Consider the following 25,248-nt stretch of genomic DNA (forward strand, 5'->3'; position numbering starts at 1 on the left):
ATACAAAATGAATGTAATGGTCCAATATAAACAGTTAAAACAACAAATATAAATAATGCAATGTTTTTAAAGTGAGGTACATTTGATAAAAAATCATTACGTATTGTATTTTAGTATTTTAAAATGTGGTTATAGATTTTAAATTATGCTCCTCATTTTTTTCCTACTTCCAATAAAAATTTTACACATGCAGAGTTAATGAGTATGTCAACGAAGACAGACATAATATCAACGCTTGCCTACGTGTCCTTACTGCTGTGGCTGTGAGGACGAACCTCCTCACCGAAGTGCTTCAACTGTCAGCAAGCTCCTTTGAGCCTCTGCTGCAGTTCAATGAAGCATTCATTGACGTTCTGAAGGGCACCTGGTCCAAGCCCTCCACAGTTCCTCCTGTGGACCGGAACGTGGCCCGGCGCCACCGCCCTGCACTGGGTGACCCCAGTTTTATGTCCCTACACCCCACGTTCGAGAGCCTGGTTATCCAGGCCTCTACCTCCCAGACCTCCACCTCCCAGATCTCCTTCTCGTCCGCTCCCCCGGATCGGGAATCCAAAAGGCTAGAACAGTTTGGTAAGAAACTGTACTCCTCCCTAAGTTTGGGGTTGCGGTCTATCAACACCACGTGCCTTTTGGACCGTTACTCCCACTCCCGGACATGGCTCACCCAGGCTCTTGCCGAGGGGCGGGATGTGGCACGGCATGCAATCCGATGTGGACTGGACACAACGGACTCGCTGGGCAGGGCAATGCTCACCACGGTGGCGCTTCGCCGCCACGCCTTGATGCGGTCCACGAGTTTTTCCGGGGATGTCCAGAGCACCCTCATGGACATGCCCTTCGATTTGCAGTCGCCTTTTTGGCGACAAAGCGGATAGTGCGCTGGAGCGCTTTAAGGACTCCAGGGCTACGGCCAAGTCCTTGGGCCTTTCGGCCCGCACCTGCAAACTTCCGCTTTTCGCCCCTTTCGTGACCAAGGAAGGGGAACCCCCTCACGTCCGCCTAGCCACAGGCTGCAGAACCAACCTCCACGCGGATGTGGATTCCGCCGAGGCGGTACAGGGGGACAACGTGCCGGTCCGTCCACATCTACCCCAGCAGCATCCGCCTCAAAGCCCTCCTAGTCCGAGCTTTCAGGCCCATTCCACGCTAGTGGGAGGTAGAGTTTGCCATCACCTGCTCCACTGGCGTACCATCACATCGGACAGGTGGGTGCTGCAAATCGTCCGAAGGGGCTACTCCCTCCCCTTCGAGGCGACCCCTCCAGCCATGCCACCGCAGTGCCACCGAATTTCGGGGGATCACTTGCAACTTCTGCAGGAGGAAGTTACGGCCCTCTTGTCCAAGGAGACCATCAAGCGCGTTCCTGGTCCAGAAGTAGGTCGTGGTTGTTATTCCCATACTTTCTGGTTCCCAAGAGGGGCAAAGGGGGCCTACGCCCTATCTTGGGCCTCAGGAGCGTCAACACCTTCCTCCGGAAGGAGAAGTTCAAGATGCTCACCTTAGCTCAGGTTCTGGCTGCCCTAGACCCTGGAGACTGGATGGTAGCGTTGGACTTGCAGGACGCTTATTTCCACATCCCCGTCCTGCCGGGCCACCGGCGTTGCCTGCGGTTCACGGTGGACCAAGAGCATTTTCAGTTTACCGTGCTCCCCTTCGGCCTCACCAGTGCCCCTCGGGTGTTCACGAAAGTGATGGCGGTGGTCACAGCTCATCTGCGCAGATGGGGGAAGACTGGAACCCCCAATCTCGACGACTGGTTGTTGAAGGCGGGCTCGCCCCAGGCAGTCGTCTCCCACCTCCAGACTACGGCCGACCTCTTGCATTTGCTGGAGTTCTCCATCAATGTGCTGAAGTCGCATCTGAGTCCCTCCCAGAAGCTCCTTTTCATCGGAGCGGTTCTGGACTCGGTGCAGTTCCGGGCCTATCCTCCGGAACAGCGGGTCCAGGATATTCAGGCTCTGATTCCTATCTTTCGGCCTCTATCCCGGGTTTCGGTCAGGTTGGTGCTGCGGCTTCTGGGTCTAATGGCCTTCTGCATCCTATTGGTGCATCTCTCCAGATGGCGAATGAGGGCTCTGCAGTGGGATCTGAAATTTCAGTGGGCCCAGCATCGTGGCAACCTGTCCGACCATGTCCTGATCTCGGAGGGCACTGCGAGACAGTTGCAGTGGTGGCTCACGGACCGCGATTGGGTCAGTGGCAGATCCCTCTTCCTACTTTAACCGGGGCACGTAGTAGTGACGGATGCGTCCCTCCTGGGATGGGGGGGCCACATGGGAGAGGTGGAGATCAGAGGCCTCTGGTCTCCGGTGGAGTCCTGGCTCCATATCAACCTTCGGGAGCTGAGGGCGATCCGACTTGCACTGAAGGCATTCATTCCCTCTGTCCGGGGAAGTGTAGTGCAGGTGTTCACGGACAACGCCACCACCATGTGGTATTGCAACAAACAGGGCGGGGTGGGGTCGTGGACCCTTTGTCAGGAATATCAGGGCATCACCCTGATGGTTCAACATCTGGCGGGCTCTCTGAACGCCAGAGCAGACAAACTCAGCCGCCGGTGCATGATGGATCACGAATGGCGTCTAAACTCTGACGTGGCACAAGGCCTCTTTCGGCAGTGGGGAGAGCCTTGGTTAGATCTATTCGCCACGAAGAGAACGTGCAGTGTCAGCAGTTCTGCGCGTTGGAGTTTCCAAGGCGGCACTTGCTCGGGGACGCCTTTCGTCGCGAGTGGAGTTGCGGTCTGTTGTACGCCTTTCTGACGATACCACTTCTGCCCAGAGTGCTGAAGAAGATCAGGCGCAACCGGGCCCAAGTTATCTTGGTGGCTCCAGATTGGGCACGAAGATACTGGTATCCCGAGCTACTCAGTCGATCGATCCCCCGATACGACTGCCTCTTCAGGAGGACCTTCTGTCGCAGCAGCAGGGGACGGTCCTCCACCCAAACCTGTCCAGCCTCCACCTCCATGCGTGGAGATTGAGCGGCGGCAGTTGATGCCATTTGACTTGCCTCCTGAAGTCTGTAATGTTATTCTGGCAGCCAGGCGTCCCTCCACAAAATCTGTGTACACCTGCAGGTGGAACAAATTTGTGGCATGGTGCACAGCAAAGGCTGTGGATCCCCTTTCTGCCCCTCTTTCTGAGGTTCTCCTCTTTCTTCTTTCCTTGGCCCAGCAGGGCTCTGCTCTGGGCACCCTTAAAGGGTATCTTTCAGCTATTTCTGCTTTCTTACGGCTTCCTGATCAGCCTTCTCTTTTCAAATCCCCTGTTGTTTCTCGATTCTTTAAGGGCATTACTCACATGTTTCCTCCTGTCCCTTTCGTAATGCCTCAGTGGGATTTGAATCTTGTATTGACCTTTCTGATGTGCGCTCCCTTTGAGCCACTTCATAAATGTCCCCTTCGTCTTCTCACTCTTTAGACTGCTTTCCTGGTTGCCATCACCTCTGCTAGACGAGTGAGTGAGCTCCAGGCCCTCTCTTCGAAGCCTCCTTTCCTTTCCGTCCATGCGGACAAAGTTGTTCTCAGGACTCGTCCTTCCTTTCTCCCTTAGGTGGTAACTGCCTTTCACATCGGACAGTCTGTTACTCTGCCCACCTTCTTTCCGCCTCGGCATCCCTCAAAAGAGGAAGAGAGGCTCCACTGTCTGGACCCAAAGCGGGCGCTGTCTTTCTATCTGGACCGCATCAATCAGTTCCGGGTGGACGGCCAACTCTTTGTTGGCTACATGGGCAACCTTCTGTCCACACTGGACTTAAAGGACACCTATTTCCATATTCCCATTCACCCTGCTCACCGGAAATACTTCAGGTTTGTGGTGGATGGACAACATTATCAATTCAAAGTTCTCCCATTCGGAGTAACTACAGCACCCAGGGTTTTCACCAAGTGTCTGGCAGTAGTTACGGCTCATCTAAGAAGACAGCACATTCACATCTTCCCCTACCTAGACGACTGGCTAATAAAAGCCAGCTCGCAACAGAGCTGCCTACTCCACGCTCGAAAAAATGGTCTAACTGCTTCACGACCTTGGGTTCACTGTAAACCTCACCAAGTCTCATCTACAACCATCCAACACACAGGTGTATCTAGGAGCCACAATAGACACTCCGAAAGCTCTAGCATGTCCCAACCCAGTCACGATCCGCAACATGTAGACTCTAATATCGCAGTTTCAGCCTCAACACATTACCAGCTCGAGTGTTCATGCAATTGCTAGGAATTATGGCATCTTGCATTTTAACTGTTCCTTACGCAAGACTCCAAATGTGTCCCCTACAGGAAAGCTGAGCACGTTAGTGGAACCAGGCTCAAGGTCAGTTATCAGATCAAGTGTTGGTGGATTGCCGCACCCGTCGCTCTCTGCAGTGGTGGAACATACAAAACCTTTCCAAGGGGCGGCTGTTAGTCGACTCAGTTCAACAGATAGTGCTAACAGCAGATGCATCGCTCACTGGTTGGGGAGCTCATCTTCAAAAACATACCGTTCAGGGCATGTGGAGACTGCAACAAAAACAATTCCACATAAATCATCCTGAACTGCTAGCAATTTTTCTAGCACTGAAAGCCTTTTAACTTATAGTTGGCAAAACTGTCCTGATTCGCACAGACAACATGACAGCAATGTACACCCATTGTCCAAAGGCAATGCACTATGGATGAATTGGTCAGGGATATTTTCTTACGCTTTTCCGCCTCTCACACTCATTCCATTAGTGGTTTGGAAGGTCAGACAGCAGTCCCTGACATTAATCCGAATTGCTCCCACATGGGCCTGTGAACCCTGGTTCACAACCCTGTTGGAGCTATCAGTGGTTCCTCACCGAAAATTACAACTTAATCCCAATCTTCTCCCTCAGAACCATGGAGAGATGAGACATCCAGATCCCAATCATCTCAACCTTGCGATCTGGCACCTGAAATCCTAGAGTTTGGCTATCTTAATCTTCCGCCGGACTGCATGAATATTCTCAAAGAAGCTAGGCGCCCTTCCACAAGTGCATGCTATGGAGCAAAGTGGAAGCAGTTTGTCATTTACTGTAACAACAATCAAATCCGTCTACTAGATGCTTCAATCCAAAACATAATGTTCGAGGCATATGAGCTGCAGATTGTACACTTAGCATAGATCGCCATCTGGTGTTGGGCCCGGATGTTTGCAGTTTGTTTTTGTTCTTTGGACAGTCTTTTTTTAAAAAGAGAAAATCGTTTTTTTAAAAAGAGAAAATCGTTTTTTTAAAAGGAGAAAATTGTTTTCTTAAAAAGAGAAAATCGTTTTTACATGCAACTGCTGTTGCTAATGTGATTTGAATTGTGCACTGACTCCCCGGTCCACCGCAGCTACTCGGGCTGATTGTTGTGGAGGGAGAACAGAGCGCTCCTACTTCCTGGTAGTGCCATTTCTTGGCGGCCATTTTAGTGGGTTGACGCTCCAGTGTTCCCTGAGCCCTGACTACTTAGGCTCCCAGCGCTGACACGCTCGAGTAAAACCTGAACTGATCACTCCTGCGCCAGCGCTGTAGGTGATAGCACCTTTGCTGTTCTGTTGAATGTGTTTTTTTAAAAAGAGAAAATCGTTTTTTTAAAAAGAGAAAATCGTTTTTTTAAAAAGAGAAAATCGTTTTTTTTAAAGGAGAAAATTGTTTTCTTAAAAAGAGAAAATCGTTTTTACATGCAAACTGCTGTTGCTAATGTGATTTGAATTGTGCACTGACTCCCCGGTCCACCGCAGCTTCTCGGGCTGATTGTTGTGGCGGGAGAACAGAGCGCTCCTACTTCCTGGTAGTGCCATTTCTTGGCGGCCATTTTAGTGGGTTGACGCTCCAGTGTTCCCTGAGCCCAATCTATATTAACTTCCTTCGCCCCGCGCAGCGGCACGCGCAGCGCTAGCGCCTTAGACGTGCCGAAGAGGCGCCAAAGAGAAGCCAGTCTGCGCCAGTCCGCGTCCAGACACTTCCAGTCTCCGCACCCAGCTGTCATCATGGTAGGAAATCTCCTCACATACAGCACTTCCTCACTATATGCATTGCGTCCTTCGGTCAACCCACTATGTTTGCATTCAGTCCTTCCCTTACACCCGAAGGCCCACTGCAAAACTTGTGATTGGGGCATAACTACTCCAAATGTTGTGAAAAATCCCTCCAAGCAGAAATGGAGGATGTTCCTTCTTAACTGCCGTTCCCTGCCCAAACACCATACTGAACTGGCCATGCTGATAGAGGAGCTCAATCCAGACGCCCTCTTTCTAACAGAGACATGGCTTCAGCTAGAAACTGATCCTGCAATAGCATGGGCCACCCCCCAAGGCTATACTATTAAACATTTGGATCGCAAGACTGGCAGAGGTGGAGGGCTGGCTATTATCTATAGGGACAACTTTAGATGCCGCATCACTCCCTCCCCCATGCCAGCCTGTGAGAACCTACATTTCACTCTTGAGTTCTCCCCATCCACTACTTTCTCCGGTATCCTAGTCTATCGACCACCTGGCACCCTCAACAACTTTATCACTAACATGACGGATTTAGCCGCCAACCTAGTGCTCACCTCGGCAAATTTCACCCTGCTGGGCGATCTTAATTTACACCTAGATGAGCCACTTGATTCAACAGCCAATAGTCTTCGAACAAAATTTCAGTCCATTGACCTGGCTCAGAAAGGCTTTCAATCAACGCATGTTAAGGGACATCTCCTAGATCACATCTACAGCAATCTAGATAGCTTAACCGTCGAGGCTCCAGTACCACTATCCTGGACCGATCATTTTTTAGTACCTTTTACATGGTCCACTTGCTCCCCCCCCCCCCCCCCCCCATCTCACAAAATCACAATAAGCAGCGGGGAAGAAAATGGGCCTCCCTCCCACTTTCTAAGTGGAAACTGGCTCTTATAGAACACCTACCCCCAAATGTGACCAATCCCAATACAGCCATTGTCAATTTTGATAACTGGATCTCCAGTTCCCTTGACCTAGTCCTACCAGAGGAATCTTTGCACTTAATAAACAGAGCCAAAGTGGCCCCCTGGTACTCCCCGACTCTCAGGACTATGAAGCAATCTTGCCGCAAACTAGAGAGAGCCTGGAGACAAGATTACTCACAATCAAAGAAAGTTGAGTATAGACCCGCAATAAAGCTCTATAAAAATCAAATAAAATCTGCGCAAGCCCATTTTTATGAAGCCAAAATCAATCTAGCTGCAAACTCCCCCAAAGAAATTTTTAAAATAGCCAAATCTTTAATTTCTCCCCCTCCCCCCGAGCGTCTGTCATCTGACGGCGCACAAACCCGTTGCACTAATTTAGCCACTTTCTTCTCCCAGAAGATCCAGGCCATCTATTCTTCATTTTCTACTGGCAGTGATGACATGGACCACACCACCACTACAGATTCTGACTTCTTAGCCCCCAGCTCACTGGATGAATTCCCCCTCCTAGATTCCGACACTTTAGACCGAATGCTTCTTAAAGTCATCTCGGGATCCCCCAATGACCCAGCACCCCCGCAAACTCTCAATAAGGTGATGGACATCATCCGCCCTGTCATTCTGGATGTCCTTAATGCTTCCATCTCCTCTAACTCCGTCCCAGCACCATGGAAATGTGCGATGGTTAGGGCCCTTTTGAAAAAACCCACCTTGGACCAGAACAACTTGGCCAATTTCCGCCCCATTTCCCTACTTCCCTGGATGAGCAAACTGCTTGAAAGGCACATCAATAATATCTTAGTGGACTACTTAGAATCAAATAGTCTGCTATGCGCCTCTCAGACGGGTTTCCGCCCGCAGCATGGAACTGAAACTGCTCTCCTAGCAGTGACGGAAGAAACTAGATTGGTGCTGGACCGGGGAGGAAAAGCAGCCATCATACTACTCGACCTCAGTGCCGCGTTCGACACTGTCAACCATGCCACACTGCTACACCGTCTGAAAGGCATGGGCGTGTCGGGCGTGGCCCTGGAGTGGCTGACCTCCTTCCTGGACGAGCGCTTCTTCCAGGTGTTTGAGGGCAAAGCAGTCTCCCCTAAGCAACCACTTAGATGTGGGGTTCCTCAGGGCTCCTCCCTGAGCCCCACACTTTTTAATGTCTATATGCGACCTCTAGTGGAGATAGTCCAGCCCTTTGGCGTGCGTATTGTCACCTACGCGGACGACACCCAGTTGGTGGTCTCTCTGGACCACACTGAGGAGCCGTCCAATACCCTGGGCCTCTGTCTAGAGGCCGTTGCTAAGTGGATGCAATCGTCCTGTCTCAAACTTAACGGGGAGAAGACAGAGATTATGCTATTGGGTAACCCTTCTCCGACCATTTTGACATCAATTTGGCCCACCTGCCTTGGTGCTCCCCCCCCTTCCCAAACCGCAGATAAAGAGTCTGGGAATCTGGCTCGATAAAGCGCTGGACTTCTCGGTCCAGGCTACCAAAACTGCCTCCACGTGTGTCGGCCTAATGAAAATGCTCCGCAAAGTACTCCCTCTGCTTCCTTTCCAGGCGAGGAGAATCATGGTTCAGGCCCTGATACTCTCCCGCCTGGACTATGGAAACGCGCTATATCTGGGTGCCCCGGCTTCAGTGACCAACAGGCTCCAAGTCACGCAAAACTGCGCCGCCCGATTATTATTCAACATCCCCCGCTGGCAGTCAGCCAAGAAAGCTCTAAAAGAATTGCACTGGCTCCCGATGGCTGCTAGAGCACAGTTTAAGGCTATGTGCATTGTGCACAAATCTTTCCATCGAACAGGCCCTGCCATCCTGTCCCCCTTAGTTGTGCCCTACGCTCCATCCAGAGCCCTTCGCTCGGGATCATTGCACCTAGTTACCACTTCTAAAATCAACAAAGCACGTTGGGGCGGCCGTTCCTTCTCCCATACTGCTGCGAGACTTTGGAACTCCCTCCCCTTAGCCCTCAGAGAAAATTATAACCGGCTGGCTTTTAGGAAAGCTTTGAAAACCCACCTGTTTGCAAAAACGTGCTAGTCTCACCCTGCGGCCCGCCACAGTGATCAATTAAAGCGCTGCGAGGCCTCCGGGTAGTCTATGCGCTATATAAATATAATTTTTCATTTCATTTCTTTGGAAGTCACAAGTTCGGTGACTCCTCCTTCGGTCCGTACTGTGCATGGGCTTCGGCTCCATCCTCAGATTGTTTTTTTCCGCCATCGGGCTCGGATGTGATACTTCGTGCTCCGGCTTCGAACTTCTACGGTTCCAGCCTCGACGGAAAATCCTCGTTCTTCGAGTTTCTTCATCAATCTTCATCTCTCGAAGCAGCACTTTTCTCCATCCCGTACATCGGCACCGGCCTTCGGGCCCTCCTCGACTCCGGTCCCGGCCGATGGAAAGGACTCCGTTCAAAAAGTGCCCAAAATGTGGGTCTAAATTCCCCCACACCGACCTCCACCAGGTGTGTAACCTTTGCCTCTCCCCAGAACACGAGGCTAGAGACTGCCCCGCCTGTAAGTCTTTTCGATCAAAAAAGACCATCCGGGATCAAAGAGCTCGACGCACCATGGCACACTCATCGACCGCAGCTCCACCGGACATCTTCGGAGACAACGCCGAAGCTTCGGGGCAACTACACACCGAGCAGGAGGACGACGTCGTCAGCGCTTCCGAGGCCGACGACTCCGACGTGGAGGACATCACACCGGCGCAGCGGGTCGTGAGTACTGTACCCCCCCCCCCCCCCCCCCCCCCCACCCCCGCGCCCAAAACCAAAGAGACTCCGGTTACACCCTCGCCTGCAGGCCTGGGCAAAACCAAGCACACAGCTTCTATCACCCCACCTTCGGGCCCTGTGTCGAAGCCTCAGAAGTCTCACGGCAGCTCGGGCTCGAGCCAGCCGACGCCTGGTGCCGAAAAACACCATCCGGCACCGAAGAAAGTGATACCCAGCTCGACTCCGAAGCCACCGGTGCCGAAGCCTGGACTCTCGGTGCCGACAAAACACAAACACAAATCTGTCGGCACCGACGCTCAGGCGCTGAAAACTCCTTCGACGCCGAAAAAAACGGAGATTCCAAAAAAGCATGGCGCACAGAAACCATCGAAACCCTCTGCTCCGAAAACATCGGCGCCAGCGGACGATTCGGCGCCACTGGATCTCTTTACACCAGACCCTTTGCAAAAGACTCTATTTAAAGATCCAAAGACTGGGCTATTGACTTTAGTTGTCAAGAAAAGACGTCTTGACACACCGGCTCCTCCTCCACCGCCCAAGCGGAAGGACTCTGCTACTTCTCCTCTCAGAGTGCCCTCCCCACTACCTCCTCCTCCACCTCCTCCACCCCCTCCCCCTCCCAGGTCTCCGCCACCCTTACCGCATCACTCCCTGACCCCGTCCCCAGATCCGGATTATGGGGAGCCAGATTATGACCCGGCGGACGCCCCAATGGACCCCACTCCACCGGGGACCCCAGACCCATGGGAAGACTACCACAACCCTGACATACCTGATATACCTCAGGACGACCTATACCCATCCAGGCTGTCTCCTCCAGAGGACTCCTTAGGGTTTCACCACTTAGTGGAGAGAGCAGCACACCACCATGGGGTGGACATGCATAGCGAACCAGTGGAAGACGACTTCCTACTGGACACATTTGACATTCAGGACAAGTCCACGTCTATTTTGCCCATGCTTAAGGGTGTCACCAAGCATGCTGCAGAGGTGTTCAAAGACCCTGTCAGGGCCAGGGTACTCAACCCTAGAATAGAAAAAAAGTACAAGGCGGCACCCACAGACCCTGCATACATTAAGGGCCCTGCTCCCTTAGATTCCCTAGTTGTGTCCACAGCTAGAAAGCGGGCTAACTCCCAGTCCTCAGGAGAAGCCCCACCGCCAGACAAGGAATCGAAACTTTTAGACGCGTCTGGCAAACGCACCGCCTCCCAAGCTGCAAACATGTGGCGCATTGCAAATACACAAGCGCTACTTGCGCGCTATGACAGAGCACACTACGACGAGCTTGAGGCTCTTATGCAGCACCTCCCCGAAAAACACAAGCGCAAGGCGCATGACCTAATACAGGAGGGTAAACTAATTACAAACACCTCCATTAAGTGTGCCCTCGATGCAGCCGACACTGCTTCTAGAGCCATAAATACCAGTGTCCTGCTTCGTCGTCATGCCTGGCTCAGGATCTCAGCGTTCAAGCCTGAAGTCCAGGCGTCCATACTAAATCACCCTTTTGACCAACAAACTCTCTTTGGGCCAAAGGTGGACGAAGCATTGGAAAAGATGAAAAAGGACACAGACACAGCAAAGTCTATGGGGGCACTCCAATCACAGGCCCCTAAACGCTCCTTTCGACGCTCATCCTTTCGTAGCACAGGCAGAGGCTTCTCCACCGATAGCGCCTCTACCTCCTACAAGTCCCCCCCTCAAAATACCTTTTCAAAGGGCAACCAAAGGGGTGGTTACAGAGGCAACAACAATAAGGGCAGGGGCAAAACTAACACCACCCGTTCCACAACCCCGCCCACACAATGACTTCCCTTCCCTCCCCCCAGACCATCCCACTCCGGTCGGGGGCAGACTACAAAAATGTATCCACGCATGGGAATCCATAACATCAGACAAATGGGTGAACCAAATTATTCGGTCAGGGTACTGTCTCGAGCTAACATCTACCCCACCCAATATCCCACCAAGACACCGTCCAATGTCTCAAGAACATTCCACACTGCTCAAACAGGAGGTGCTCTCCCTCCTCCAAAAACACGCTATAGAGCAGGTCCCCGTCAATCAGCAAAATCTAGGGGTCTACTCCCTGTATTTCCTTATACCAAAGAAAGACGGGACCCTGAGGCCCATTCTGGACCTCTGGCCTCTAAATGCGTACATACATTCAGACCATTTCACATGGTCACCCTACAACAAGTCCTCCCGCTCCTCTGTCAGGGAGACTTTCTCACTACCTTGGATCTGAAGGACGCATACTTTCACATTCCAATACAGCCTTCTCACAGGAAGTACCTCAGGTTCGTGGTGGACGGTCAGCATTACCAATTCACGGTTCTCCCCTTCGGGGTCACCACCGCACCACGGGTGTTTACCAAATGCCAGACGTCAACAAATTCACGTCTTCCCTTATCTAGACTACTGGCTAATAAAAGCCACGTCCTACGATCAATGTGTGCAACATACCAACAGCACCATTCAACTACTCCACCAGCTAGGCTTCACGGTGAACTACCAAAAGTCCCACCTCTTACCATCTCACACAAAGCAATATCCCGGGGCAACTATAGACACCTCCAAAGGTATTGCCTATCCAAATTCAGCCAGAATCGCAAGCATACAAGCCTTGCGCAAAACATTCCTTCCTCAACACTCTCTTCCAGCAAGAGTGTTTATGAAGCTCATAGGAATGATGGCGTCTTGCATTTTCATAGTGCCCCATGCAAGACTCCACATGCGTCCACTTCAAGAGTGCCTAGCACAACAGTGGAACCAGGCCCAGGGTCAGCTGACGGATCTGGTGTTGGTGGACGGCCGCACCCGTCGCTCTCTGCAGTGGTGGAACACGACAAACCTTTCCAAAGGGCGGCCGTTCCTGGACCCGGTTCCTCAGGTGATTCTAACAGCGGACGCATCGCTCTCCGGCTGGGGAGCGCACCTCTTACACCTCACAATGCAAGGTCTATGGACGCCACAGCAAAAATCGCTCCACATCAACCATCTGGAGCTCTTGGCGATCTTTCTAGCCCTAAAATCTTTTCAAAAACCGATTTTGGGCAAAGCAGTCCTCATTCGCACAGACAACATGACTGCAATGTATTATATCCAAAAACAGGGGGGGACACACTCTCCCCAGCTCTCCCGCCTAGCCCAGAGCATATGGAGATGGGCAATTCCCCAAAACATCTTTCTCCTGGCACAGCACGTTCCAGGCGTACAAAACACCATGGCAGATCTGCTCAGCAGACAAACGCAACAACTACACGAATGGGAACTGCATCCACAAGTTCTTCACCCATTCTTCCAACAGTGGGGGCATCCTCACATAGACCTCTTCGCCACCCACGAAAACAAAAAATGCCCAAGCTTCGCCGCCAGATACCCACACCCATTGTCCAAAGGCAATACGATATGGATGAACTGGTCAGGCAGATTTGCATACGCCTTTCCACCTCTCCCGCTAATTCCATTAGTGGTAAGGAAGCTACAGCAGCACTCCCTCACACTCATTCTGGTAGCCCCAGGCAGCCGTGGTACACCACACTACTACAGCTATCGGTGGTACCACATCAAAAACTGCACCTGTCCCCATGCCTCCTAACCCAGAACCATGGAGAAATCAGGCACCCGGACCCAGCTCAGCTCAACCTTGCGATCTGGCTCCTGAAATCTTAGAATTTGGATACCTTAACCTTCCCCCTGATTGCATGAACATCATCATGGAAGCCAGACGTCCTACCACTAGAGCATGCTATGCCGCAAAGTGGAAAAGATTTGTGATTTACTGCCGTAACAATACAATCAACCCTTTAGATGCATCCATACAGCACATCGTATGCTATCTGCTCCATCTTCACAGGTGTAACCTGGCATATTCATCCATACGCCTACACCTAGCAGCGATTGCTGCTTATCTACAAAACAGACAGCATTTATCACTGTTCAGAGTGCCCGCTATTAAAGCCTTTATGGAAGGCCTTAAACGAGTAATTCCTCCCAGGGCACCACCTTCCCCTGTATGGAATCTAAATGTAGTTATTACACGGCTAATGGGTCCACCCTTCGAACCAATGCATAAATGTGAGCTACAGTTCCTCACCTGGAAAACAGCTTTCCTCGTAGCTATCACTTCCCTTAGAAGGGTTGGTGAAATACAAGCGTTCACTATACAGGAACCCTTCCTACAAATACATCACAGCAAGGTCATACTTCGTACAAATCCGAAGTTTCTCCCCAAGGTCATTTCCCCCTTCCATCTCAATCAATCGGTGGAATTACCTGTCTTTTTCTCGCAACCTCAGTCTGTTGCAGAAAGGGCCTTACACACACTTGATGTTAAGAGGGCTTTGCTGTACTACATACAAAGAACGCAACCTTTCAGGAAGACTAAACAATTGTTCGTTTCCTTCTCTCCACCACATAAAGGCAACCCCATCTCTAAATCAGGGATAGCTAGGTGGATTGTAAAGTGCATACAAATTTGCTATCAAAAGGCAAAAAGAACATTATCTGTTCCACCTAAAGCCCACTCTACTAGAAAGTTAGGGGCTTCTATGGCTTTTCTAGGGAACATACCCTTAGATGACATCTGCAAAGCAGCCACATGGTCAACACCGCACACCTTCACAAAACATTACTGTGTAGACGTGCATTCCAAGCAACAAGCTAGTGTGGGCCAGGCTGTACTAAAGACACTTTTTCAAACCACTGCAACGGATACCGGTGGTCGCCGCTAAGGTTGGGTACTGCTATATAATCTATGCTAAGTGTACAATCTGCAGCTCATATGCCTCGAACGGAATATGCTACTTACCAGTATGCATCTGTTCTTGGCATGTAGAGCTGCAGAGATGTACACGCCCACTCGCCTCCCCGGCTACCTGTATCCGTTCCAGTCCATCTTATTTAGATACAACACACATGGGTTTCTCACTGTTATTACTACGCTCCATCATTTCCCTGTTGGCGAAAAACAATCTGAGGATGGAGCCGAAGCCCATGCGCAGTACGGACCGAAGGGGGAGTCACCGAACTCGTGACTTCCAAAGACTGTCCAAAGAACAAAAACAAACTGCAAACATCCGGGCCCAACACCAGATGGCGATCTATGCTAAGTGTACAACTCTGCAGCTCTACATGCCAAGAACAGATGCATACTGGTAAGTAGCATATTCCTTGCTATCTATTACATCGACAGCGTTCCAATTTAGCGTACACATCCATACGCTTACATCTTGCTGCATATCTACAAAACAGACAGCATTTGTCTCTTTTTAGAGTGCCTGCTATTAATGCATTTATGGAAGGACTGAAGAGTCATTCCCCCCCCCCCCCCCCCCCCCCCCCCCACCTTCCGCCTGCTCCAGTGTCGAATCTCAACATAGTTCTTACAAGGCTTATGGGTCCCCCTTTTGAGCCATTGCACAAATGTGAACTACAATTTCTCACTTGGAAGGAAGGTAGCCTTTCTCATAGCCATCACATAATCTGAGAAGAGTAGGTGAGCTTCAGGCACAAACCTTAGAGCCATTTTTACAAATACACCAAAACAAAGTGGTTCTCTGGACTAACCCCAATTGTTTACCTAAAGTCATTTCTGCCTTTCATATCAACCAATCTGTTGAGCTGCCTGTGTTCTTCCCTCAACCAGATTCAGTGGCAGAACGTGCTCTTCACACCTTAAATGTCAAAAGAGCATTACTATACTACATAGAAAGAACAAAACCTTTCAGGAAAACCAAGCAACTTTTTTTTGCTTTTACTCCACCACGTAAATGCAATCCAATATTAAAATCGGGTATTGCAAGGTGGATAGTTAAGTGCATTCAAATATGCTACATTAAAGCTAAACGCACATTAACAATTCCCCCTAGAGCACACACTACACGTAAACTGGGGGCTTCTATGGCATTCTTAGGAAATATACCCATAGATGACATCTGCAAAGCTGCAACATGGTCTACACCACACACATTCACAGAACACTATTGTGTAGTTGTGTTAGCAAGACAGCAAGCTAGTGTGGGCCAGGCAGTTGTACATACACTATTTCAGACCACTGCAACAGCTACAGGTTAGCCACCGCTCTGGGAGATGTGCTATATAGTCTATGCACAGCATATGATCCACAGCTCATATGCCTCGAACGGAAACTGCCACTTACCCAGTATGCATCTTTTCTTGGCATATAGAGCTGTAGAGTCATATGCGCCCACCAGCCTCCCCGGGTCCCTTTACCTGTTTGTAGTAACATCTTACTTGGATACAATATACAAGGACAACTCTCTTTATTACTCTTACTAACTCCATCACCCTGAACTGCAAAATAATCTAAGGATGGAGTCGATGCCCATGCGCACTATCACCGAAAGGAGGAAACGCCTCACCTCGTGACTGGAAAGACTTCTTCGAACAAAAACAACGTGCAAACATCCGGACCCAACACTAGTTAGCGATCTATGCATAGCATATGACTCTACAGCTCTATATGCCAAGAACAGATGCATACTGGGTAAGTAGCATTTTCCTTTCGTTCTCTTTACAGGATTGTGTGTGCCTGGTCTGTTTTTTCCATTCAATGTTTTCCCCCAGTGACGTAAAAGTAGGGATTTAAAATATTGAAACACAAGTCTACTTGAACTATACCTTTGAAACAATGCCAGTGTGGAATACTTAATATGATTAATAATCTATGATAATGTTACTGCTCCATTTTGAGCCTCGTCGTTGTTACAGAGTAGGTGTCTGTGGAAGTGTTTTGGCGTTATGTATTATGGCATTGTATTTGCTGTCCAAAAACGAGCCTTCCTTTGGGATTAATAGAACTTCCTGGCTTAGTTGCCATCTGGTGGCCAACTTTTGTTCATTATAAAACACTGATGAGGGAATGTTTCTCAAATATGCCCTCGAGTCTTTTAATATTAAATAACCAATTCTCAATTATACTGAATATGAAAAATCACACATTTCCTGGTTTTCTTTTCAAACCCTCTGTTTTAAAAATGGAAACGAAAACTAAGCAGACTGAAAGGAAGCTGTAAATAGGTGAACCAACATTTCTCTTTTCTGTGTCCGATGGTGCGTTTATTCTGGAAGACATCCAGTTCATCAGCCAGCCTCATTTAAGAAACCAACAAAGTAGATTTGGTTTAATGCTAGTCTGTGCTTTCTTGCATTGTGCCACTGGCCCGTTGGACATTTCAGTGTCCCTCTCCAGCAAAATGACAAGGCCATCCCTTGTATTAATTTTCCTTGGAACCATTTTAATAACCTGCAGTATCTTGGACTAAGCAGCAGCACCATTGCAATCGTAGTGTGCATTCAAGGACCTCTATACAGACTAATCCACTACCTTTAATAGCTGAATATTTTTCTAGCTTCTATAAATTGGAGGCTGACCTTCCATATTGAGGCACATGGTTCCAGCGATTCGAGGTCACTTTGACCACCTTTGGGATATTCTGAATCAGATTTCTGAGCTTGCTTAATGCCTCAGCTTGTGGATGCTCAAGTTGCACCAAGCCATTGTTCTAGTTTTAAGACCTCGATGACCGTGCATCACTGTTTAATGTTACATTTTCTTCTCTAGCTTCATGATGTTTCTCCTCTGCTAGGATGCTGCAATACAAGTCACGAATCTCAGTGATCTTGCAATGGGTCAGCGTACGACCTCCAAATCATAAAAGCAAGTGTAGCGGGCTCCTACTGAAAGGTGGCCAGTAAACTCGACATCCAGATTCAAAATCTTTTTCCGCCAGTTTCTGGACCTTCTGTGACCCATTATACAGGTGCCTCCTCCTACTTCTTCTAAACATCAGAAGCCAGCTAAAGAAAGATATACCGTGCTCAAGTGCCAGATCTGCTTTCCCTGCGGTCAGACCTCATCTTGAATCACTCATTTATAGCATCAATGTATTGTGTGTATTCGTTGTGGTGAAAGATCACTTGCATGTGAGACAACTGCAGGACTGAGTCTCAATTCGTGGTGGTAGTGAAAACAAAAGTCCAATCCCATGACAAACCTTACTCTGTGTGGTTGGACTAGAAATACACTACTTGTAAGCCCTAACTGAAGGAAGCCGCCTTGCCCACGAGCATGTGCAAACAGGCAGTTAGCATTTTGGACTTCAGCAGTGTTAACCCGTAGAAAATGTTCAGTGTTTGTGCTATAAGGTAGTCAAACCCAAATGCTGAAACCCAAATCCTTCAATCACTCGTAAAAACTATGGGAATTGAGCAACAATTTCGATATCTGTTGGACACTATGCATTGTTACACAGAATCACATGAAAATGAAGGTATTGTTGATTTCAGAGTTCCATCAGAGCTATATAGAGCATTGTAACATGGTGCCAGCTTCCTTCCCTCTAAGTTATGAAGTTACTTTGAAGGTGAAATAAAAGATCCCAACCTTTTTTGCGCAGGGATAATTTCTTCGGAGCTAATTATTTGAAATACTGATTGTACAGTTTAACAATAATTCATTATGCATACTGAATCACACTTGTCTCTTGGTACTTTATTAGAGCAGTACACATAGCTTGACTTATCTGTTCGTGCGTTCTCGCATTTTAAGAAAGTATTGTAGCAAACTAATTCGGAAACTGTTTTCTCTTTGTTCATATGAAAAAAAAATCACATGCTTGTTTTGTTGTATTAATATAAATCTATTTCTTTATTTTAGGTGTCAGAAGTTGGGAAACACACATTACCTTCTTGGCTACACTGGGAACTAGAAAGTAGCAGTCTGTTGGGTCTTCCTCTTGATGCAGACAAGGGAGTCTATTATATCGCAGTAACTGCAATGCAGCTATTATCCAATGGAAGTTTCATACCACAGGCAACCGATGTATTTTCTGTTGAAGTTCATCCTGAGGATCACAATGAACCGCAGTCGATAAGAACATCCACACAAGACACAAACGAGTTGACATCATATGCATGTGGTGTAGATGAGCCAGAGACTATCTTGACTGTTATTCTGGATGCAGACTTGACAAAAATGACACCAAAGCAGAGGTTTGATCTTTTAAATCGAATGAAGAAGTTCTCAGAAGTTGAACTAAATCACATGAAACTGGTGCCAGTTGTAAATAATAGACTCTTTGACATGTCTGCCTTCATGGCTGGACCAGGTAATGCTAAGAAAGTTGTAGAAAATGGAGCCTTGTTATCATGGAAACTTGGTTGCTCTTTGGACCAGAACAGTGTTCCTAACATTGAGACTGTTGAATCGCCAGCTAAAAAAGGAACCATGTCTGCACAATTAGGGGTCCCTGTTGTTGGCTGGCATATTGCTAATAAAAAGTCTCAGCCTAACAAGAGAATTCGAAGACAAGTCAATACAACACCTACACCTGTTACTGCTATTGGACCACCCACAACTGCTATTCAGGAACCCCCAACAAGGATTGTTCCGACCCCTACATCACCATCCATTGCACCTCCTACAGAAACCACTGCCCCTCCTGTGAGAGATCCTGTGCCATTGCCTGTGAAGCCAACAGTCACAATTAGAAGTAGAATAGTAGTTCAGACACCAACACCTGGGCCACTCCAGCCAACTAGAGTTGTGGATGCAACAACTACTGTACCTGGTCAAATTCGCCCAACAGCAACCAGACCTGGATATGTAGAGCCTACTGCTGTAGCAACACCACCCACAACTAAGCGACCCCGAGTGACGACTCAAAAGCCTGCCACGCCACCAACAACAGAGTCCTCAACAACTACAACAAGAAAGCCTACCAAGAAAACAAGAACCACAAAACCCAAACCTCATACTACTACCAAAGCACCAACTACCAAAATGGAAACCACCTCAACACAAGGCCGTGTGCGTACTAGCACAAGTGGGACTATTCAGATGTTAGAACCAAACAAAGCCCCAGAACTCAAAAACCATATTGATCGAGTTGTCACTTGGGTGGGTACTTATTTTGAAGTAAAAATTCCCTCAGACACCTTCTATGATTATGAAGACGGTACTACAGATAAACTTAGACTGACACTAAAGATGAAGGACGAACAGTTGCTTCCAGAAAACTCATGGGTCCAGTTCAATAGTACCAGCCAGCTTATGTACGGCATGCCTCATGCCAGTCTTGGAAGAAAACATGAGTATTTTATGCACGCTTCTGACAAAGGGGGTAAAACCGCTGTAGATGCTTTTGAGATTCAGGTTCATAACAATACAAATTCTGACAGAGCTGCTGTAAAATTTAAAGCTAAATTTGAAGCAGATTACAAGTCGGTGATTAATGACATAAATAAAAAAATCTTATTAGTCAAAAAGTTAGCCATGGCGTTTGGAGACCGAAACAGCACTAGCATTACGTTGAAGAATATAACGAGCGGATCCATTGTCGTCGAGTGGACAAATAATACTCTTCCTTTAGATCCATGTCCAAAGGAACAGATTAAAGCCATGAGTCGAAAGATTGCTGATGATCGTGGCTATCCACTCCCTCTTTTCACAAATGCCATGGTCCCAGAATTCAAACCTTTAAACATCTCTGTGATTGGCACAGGCAGCTGTAAAAATGTTCAGTTTATTCCAGTGGGAAAAGATGGAAGAATACCCTCTGCTGCACCCCCAACTCTAGATGCTGATAGAGATCCACAGAAAAGCAGTGAAGATGATGTGTACCTGCACACTGTTATTCCTGCAGTAGTTGTGGCTGCGATTTTGCTTATTGCTGGGATTATTGCTATGATTTGTTATCGTAAGAAGCGAAAGGGCAAGCTGACTATTGAGGATCAGGCAACTTTTATCAAGAAAGGTGTACCCATTATATTCGCAGATGAACTGGATGACTCAAAACCTCCTCCTTCTTCAAGCATGCCATTGATCCTACAGGAAGAAAAGGCTCCCCTCCCTCCACCTGAATATCCAAATCAGAATATACCAGAGACTACCCCTTTGAACCAAGACACCCTTGGAGAGTATACGCCACTGAGGGATGAGGACCCTAATGCTCCTCCTTATCAGCCTCCCCCACCTTTCACAGCACCCATGGAGGGAAAAGGCTCTCGCCCTAAGAACATGACCCCATACAGGTCACCACCTCCTTATGTGCCACCTTAATGATTGAACACATTTTTGAGGGGGTGGGTGGGGTCGCTGGCTGTACACGTTCCACACCAGTGTTGTCTGTATGAATTGATAGCCTGCGAATCAATGCCAAGAAGTCGGGACGCAGCTGTTTCTAGCAAAAAGTCCAGAATCGTATCAAAGCAAGAAGACTTTCAACACCACCCCTTGCCCTAAAATATACTTGATGGAATTTTTGTCACTGAGATCGCTAACACCTTTGATTTCTTATTTGATCGTACAAATTTCTCTTGCTTAGACTGCAGGATTGTACAAACTTATCGCGCAAAGAGGACGAATTTGCAGACAGCACTGGGGGTGGCCTTTTGAATCTCTGCTGTTTGCCTTTAACACTAACTGTACTGTTTTTTCTATTCACGTGTGTCTAGATACATGACGTAACATTAAAAAGGTAGCCTAAAAATTTAAATTAAAAAAAAAAGACAACGAATTTCAATGTTAAGTTTTTACATTTAATATGCTCTTTACCTAAACGTGTATGTGTTAGGTATTTCAATTGGGGGGCGGGGGAACGGAGGAGTTCAGTGAATTGATGAATGGGGTAATAAGCTTCGCTAAAAATATGCACCGTTGGTGTTTCAAACCGAAGTAGATAAATATGGGATTGTGGATAGAAGTCTTATAGGGGCGTGGGTCAAAGGAAACTCAAGACAATTCTGTTGCTTGGCTTTGGTGTTTATGTATAAAGTAGCTTCTACTAGAGTGCAGGAGTTGCTCTGGACTATTTACAGATCATTCTGGCCCTGACACTGTCAGCACGATTACAGGAGAATTTTTGCCAGTTTTGAGACTCCGTTTGAAGAGGAAAAATGTACTTGAGTACTACTTTCTGCATTGATTGTGTTTCGGCGACACAGCATGCAATGACAATTCTACTCTGAAGTGTTCACTGTTGTGGGGAAATCCACTTACGAGAGTAGACCTGCCTACGACAAGGACCAAGCCCTGCATGCAAGCCAACATTTTAAGACCACATGGCAACAGTGAGTTGAAGCCACTTATGGCCGGCCCCAGAAAGACAAAATTCCATAAAGTATTTTTGAAACACTTTTCGGGGAACTATTTTTGGTAAAGGTGCAATATTTTTGTGATGTTATGACGTTCTTTCACTTAAAAAAAAAAAACAGAGCAGTTTATTTTAACTATCCCAATAGTAATTCGGAGATTCTTGTCCTTAGCTATACAGAGATTTTTCTCTGTATGCATGCACACACTCCTGGATATATCCAGTAGCTACAAACATTAAAATACACACATAATATTGTTATAAGTATTTGAACGAAGCAAGCAAATCAGCCCTGATTTTTTTACTAACGTTTTGATACAACCTTCGATTGTTTTATTAAAAAAAGAAAAAATTGAAGTGCTTGCAGCAGTTTGTACAAGGTTTAGCTTTTCAGATTTCAGGAATGGAGTTTATTTTTTTTTTTTTTTTTAAATTTTAAGGTTCCGTTTTAAGTTCTTGCCTTTTAAAAAACAGTAAAACAGATTTCTAACATATTTATCGTATAATTTTGGCTTCATGAAAACGTATTGTTTCCGTTCTGGACTAAACATTTTAAGCATGATTTTGCCTTACTGTATGAGAGCGGATTTATTTTTGGTGCATTAATAGGGAAGAAATAATAAAACACTTGCAATAATTTTCCTCCACCCTGGATGTTGTGGTGACAAGACTGGCAGACTGCACGCAAAGCTGATACTTTTAAGCCATATGACTGTTTTTCTAAGTGAATGAGAGCTGATATGGCCCCAAGTAAGTTAGAAGCATTGTTAAATAAAGTTAGGGTGCTCGTTACGTACCAGGGTGCTGTTTCCCATCTAGCCGTTTAAGCTAAAAAGGAGTTGAATGTTCTTTATGTTGGTTCCTAATCGCATAAACTTGCCCAGCTGCCTTTTTGATCATAATATGTGTTTCTGATCACGGCTTCTGTTGTGCCTTGAGATGCAAGCCCGGAGGTATAATATATTTTCGTTTTTCAACTTTGCTCATAAGTTGTCTCCGCTTCGTCCAAGTTGCATTGGATCACCCCTTTGGTTGTCAATTAAAGTCAGCCTAGTCATAGGGAGATTGCTGGGCTATAAATACATAATTATTTGGCTGATTGCCTCACCATTAAGTAGCTGAAAGGTCTTTGTTTAACTTTGTGTTAATACAGGGAAGCACATCAATAGGACAGAGTTGGGATGGACTAATTGACTGTGGAAACAAATTATTTGCTGTTTATCAAATTTCGTTACCTAAGGCTACTGCAGTGCATTCCATTCAAGTTGGTTGTGTTTTAAGTAGAATGCCTGGTTTCTAAGCTCACTCTGACTTCTAATTTAAACCACCTTCCCACGCATTAGGTTGCACCTTAAACATTTCTTCAGCATTGGCATAGCACTGTTGCCAAGTGGCACTGTTTCACATCGTACGTGCAGGTGCTGACTTAACGGGCTGGGTCAGACTGGCTGTAGGGAGCATCTGGCATTTTCTCGGGATGCTGAAAGGGTGGGGTCTGGTTTTTGTTACTGGGGCCAGTTTTGCAGTGGTGCTTGCAGTTTCGGGCCCCCCGTACCAAAAGCACAGTGCATTTCCCCCCCCCGCCCCTCTCGCCTGGGGCAGGTCCAATACAATTGCCAGGGCTGCTTTGGGTTCCCAGTCCAGCCCTGTTGACGGGAAGTGGTGACTATGAAACATAAGTCACCACTGGAGCCTGTTTATAATGTTTGTTTTCCTACACCTTCATAGACCTGAGACCCAAGGACATCGTTTTTTTGTTTTTGTTTTAATATGCTGGACATTCCTCGGGTTTGAGGTAGTTTGTGTCAATTTTTGAATTAATTTGATATCTTAATCCCCCAAAGTCTTCAGACTGATTGTTTGGCAGGTGCAAGAAACCAGTGTCAGCCAATGAGACGCACATGAACTGCCTCCAGTGTCTCACAAGGATTTCTCATGTTATCTTGAGTCCACAAATGCACCCAAAAACATTAGGTAGCTGAATGACAAGCTGACCCTGGCATCTCTCTAGTGGAAGTTAAGACGCCCCTTCCTGGGCTCATATCTGCTAATGTTAATTGCCTTTTGGCTTGATACTCGCATCTTGCAATGAGATGGCCTTTCTTGAGATATTCAGCTTCCCCGAGCCTAATTCTCCCTTGATCCATTGAAGCGGACTGGGCTTAACATAGCTGGTCCAGTGCCCCATTTCTTGGGTACAGGTGTAGTCCTGTAACACCATACCTGAATGCATACCTCTAGCTCCTCTGGCGATGTCGAGGCCCAGCTGTTGAACGTTTTTTGACGGGCAGCAGCTACTGTGTTGCCTCTACTGAGACATGAAGTCCAGTCTAGGAAAACAGCTCCAAATCTCCTTATCCTCAACCCTGAGTCGCTAATGCTTCACCTTTTTATACTTCAGTCACCTGGTCCAGCGATGGTTGTGTCCTCTATCTGTAAATAGAGGAGAATAAAGATATTCTAGTGGATCTTCAAATGGCAAGATATTGTTAGGAACAGAGTAATTGGTCTGTCTGTACATAATCTATCTGGGGGACAGAACGTAGAGGCAGGCTAATTTAACGGGCGACCGTCTGTAAAACATGCATGGTACTTCAATAAGTGCTAGGCCTCTTCAAGGCAAGATGCTTTTTCAAAATAGACCAGTTTGCATCAATGCACTGCAAGGAGTGACTGAGCTATTGCTCCATAGAACACCCTGCTACTTTGATTTTGGAGTTCTCTCCTCAGGTGAGGACTTTCATATTCTATTATGCGTTTCTGTTTATTACTTTATTTCAGAGTCATTCAGAAAAGACTCCTTCACAAGGCCCATGGGTTCCTGATTGCCCAAGACAGCTTGAGAAAACTATGGTAGACTGAACGTCTGAGCTGCAATCCTCCCTTTCAAGTATGCATGATGTCTTGTCCCAGCACAGAACCGCCATGCCAGAAACTCGTGAGGCTTGCTTTTTCAAAAATGTATCAATGTAAGCTAAGACCCATCTGTTGTGTGCAGCACAACTTTTGATTAGTTTAGCCTCCTCTGGTATAGTATAAGGGAAGACTTTGCTTCTTGGGGGCCACTCAACTCCTTGGCCCTCAGAGACAGAAGTGTCGGTTACTCTTGACTTTCTCTTGAATAAAAATGGCTAAATATCACAAAAGTTAAGGGATACCTAGCAGCGATCTTGTCGTACAAATTCTCTTCTGGTGAGGAACCTTGGTTCAAAATTCTATTGATGTCTAGATTTTTAAATTACTTGGTTAAAAATGTTTCCAATTCTTTTCAGGTCCCAGTCTGAACTCATTTTGGTTCGCACTTTCCACATTGGTTCCCCATTTGGTCACACGCACAATTGCTTGCTAGTCTTTCTAAATATATGCCGCTTTCCTTATGGCAGTTGTGTTAGCTATAAGGGTGGAACAGCTATATAACTTCGGGGCTTCTTTCCCATTGCAGTCTAAT

General features: G+C 47.3%; 1 protein-coding gene across 6 annotated transcripts in view; it reads left to right on the forward strand.

Annotated features, from left to right (window-relative positions):
• Positions 1 to 21,224, forward strand: part of DAG1 (dystroglycan 1) — a 134,224-nt gene extending 113,000 nt beyond the window's left edge. For all 6 annotated transcript variants that reach the window (XM_085625121.1, XM_085625122.1, XM_085625125.1 and 3 more), the window contains one exon: positions 18,365 to 21,224. In XM_085625121.1, the coding sequence (XP_085481247.1) occupies positions 18,365 to 20,767 (2,403 nt within the window). In that variant the 3' untranslated portion in view covers positions 20,768 to 21,224. The remainder of the gene's footprint in view (positions 1 to 18,364) is intronic.
• Positions 21,225 to 25,248: the final 4,024 nt, after the last annotated feature.

The sequence above is a fragment of the Triturus cristatus genome, chromosome 9, assembly GCF_964204655.1.
Source record: "Triturus cristatus chromosome 9, aTriCri1.1, whole genome shotgun sequence".
In the NCBI taxonomy this organism is placed as follows: domain Eukaryota; kingdom Metazoa; phylum Chordata; class Amphibia; order Caudata; family Salamandridae; genus Triturus; species Triturus cristatus.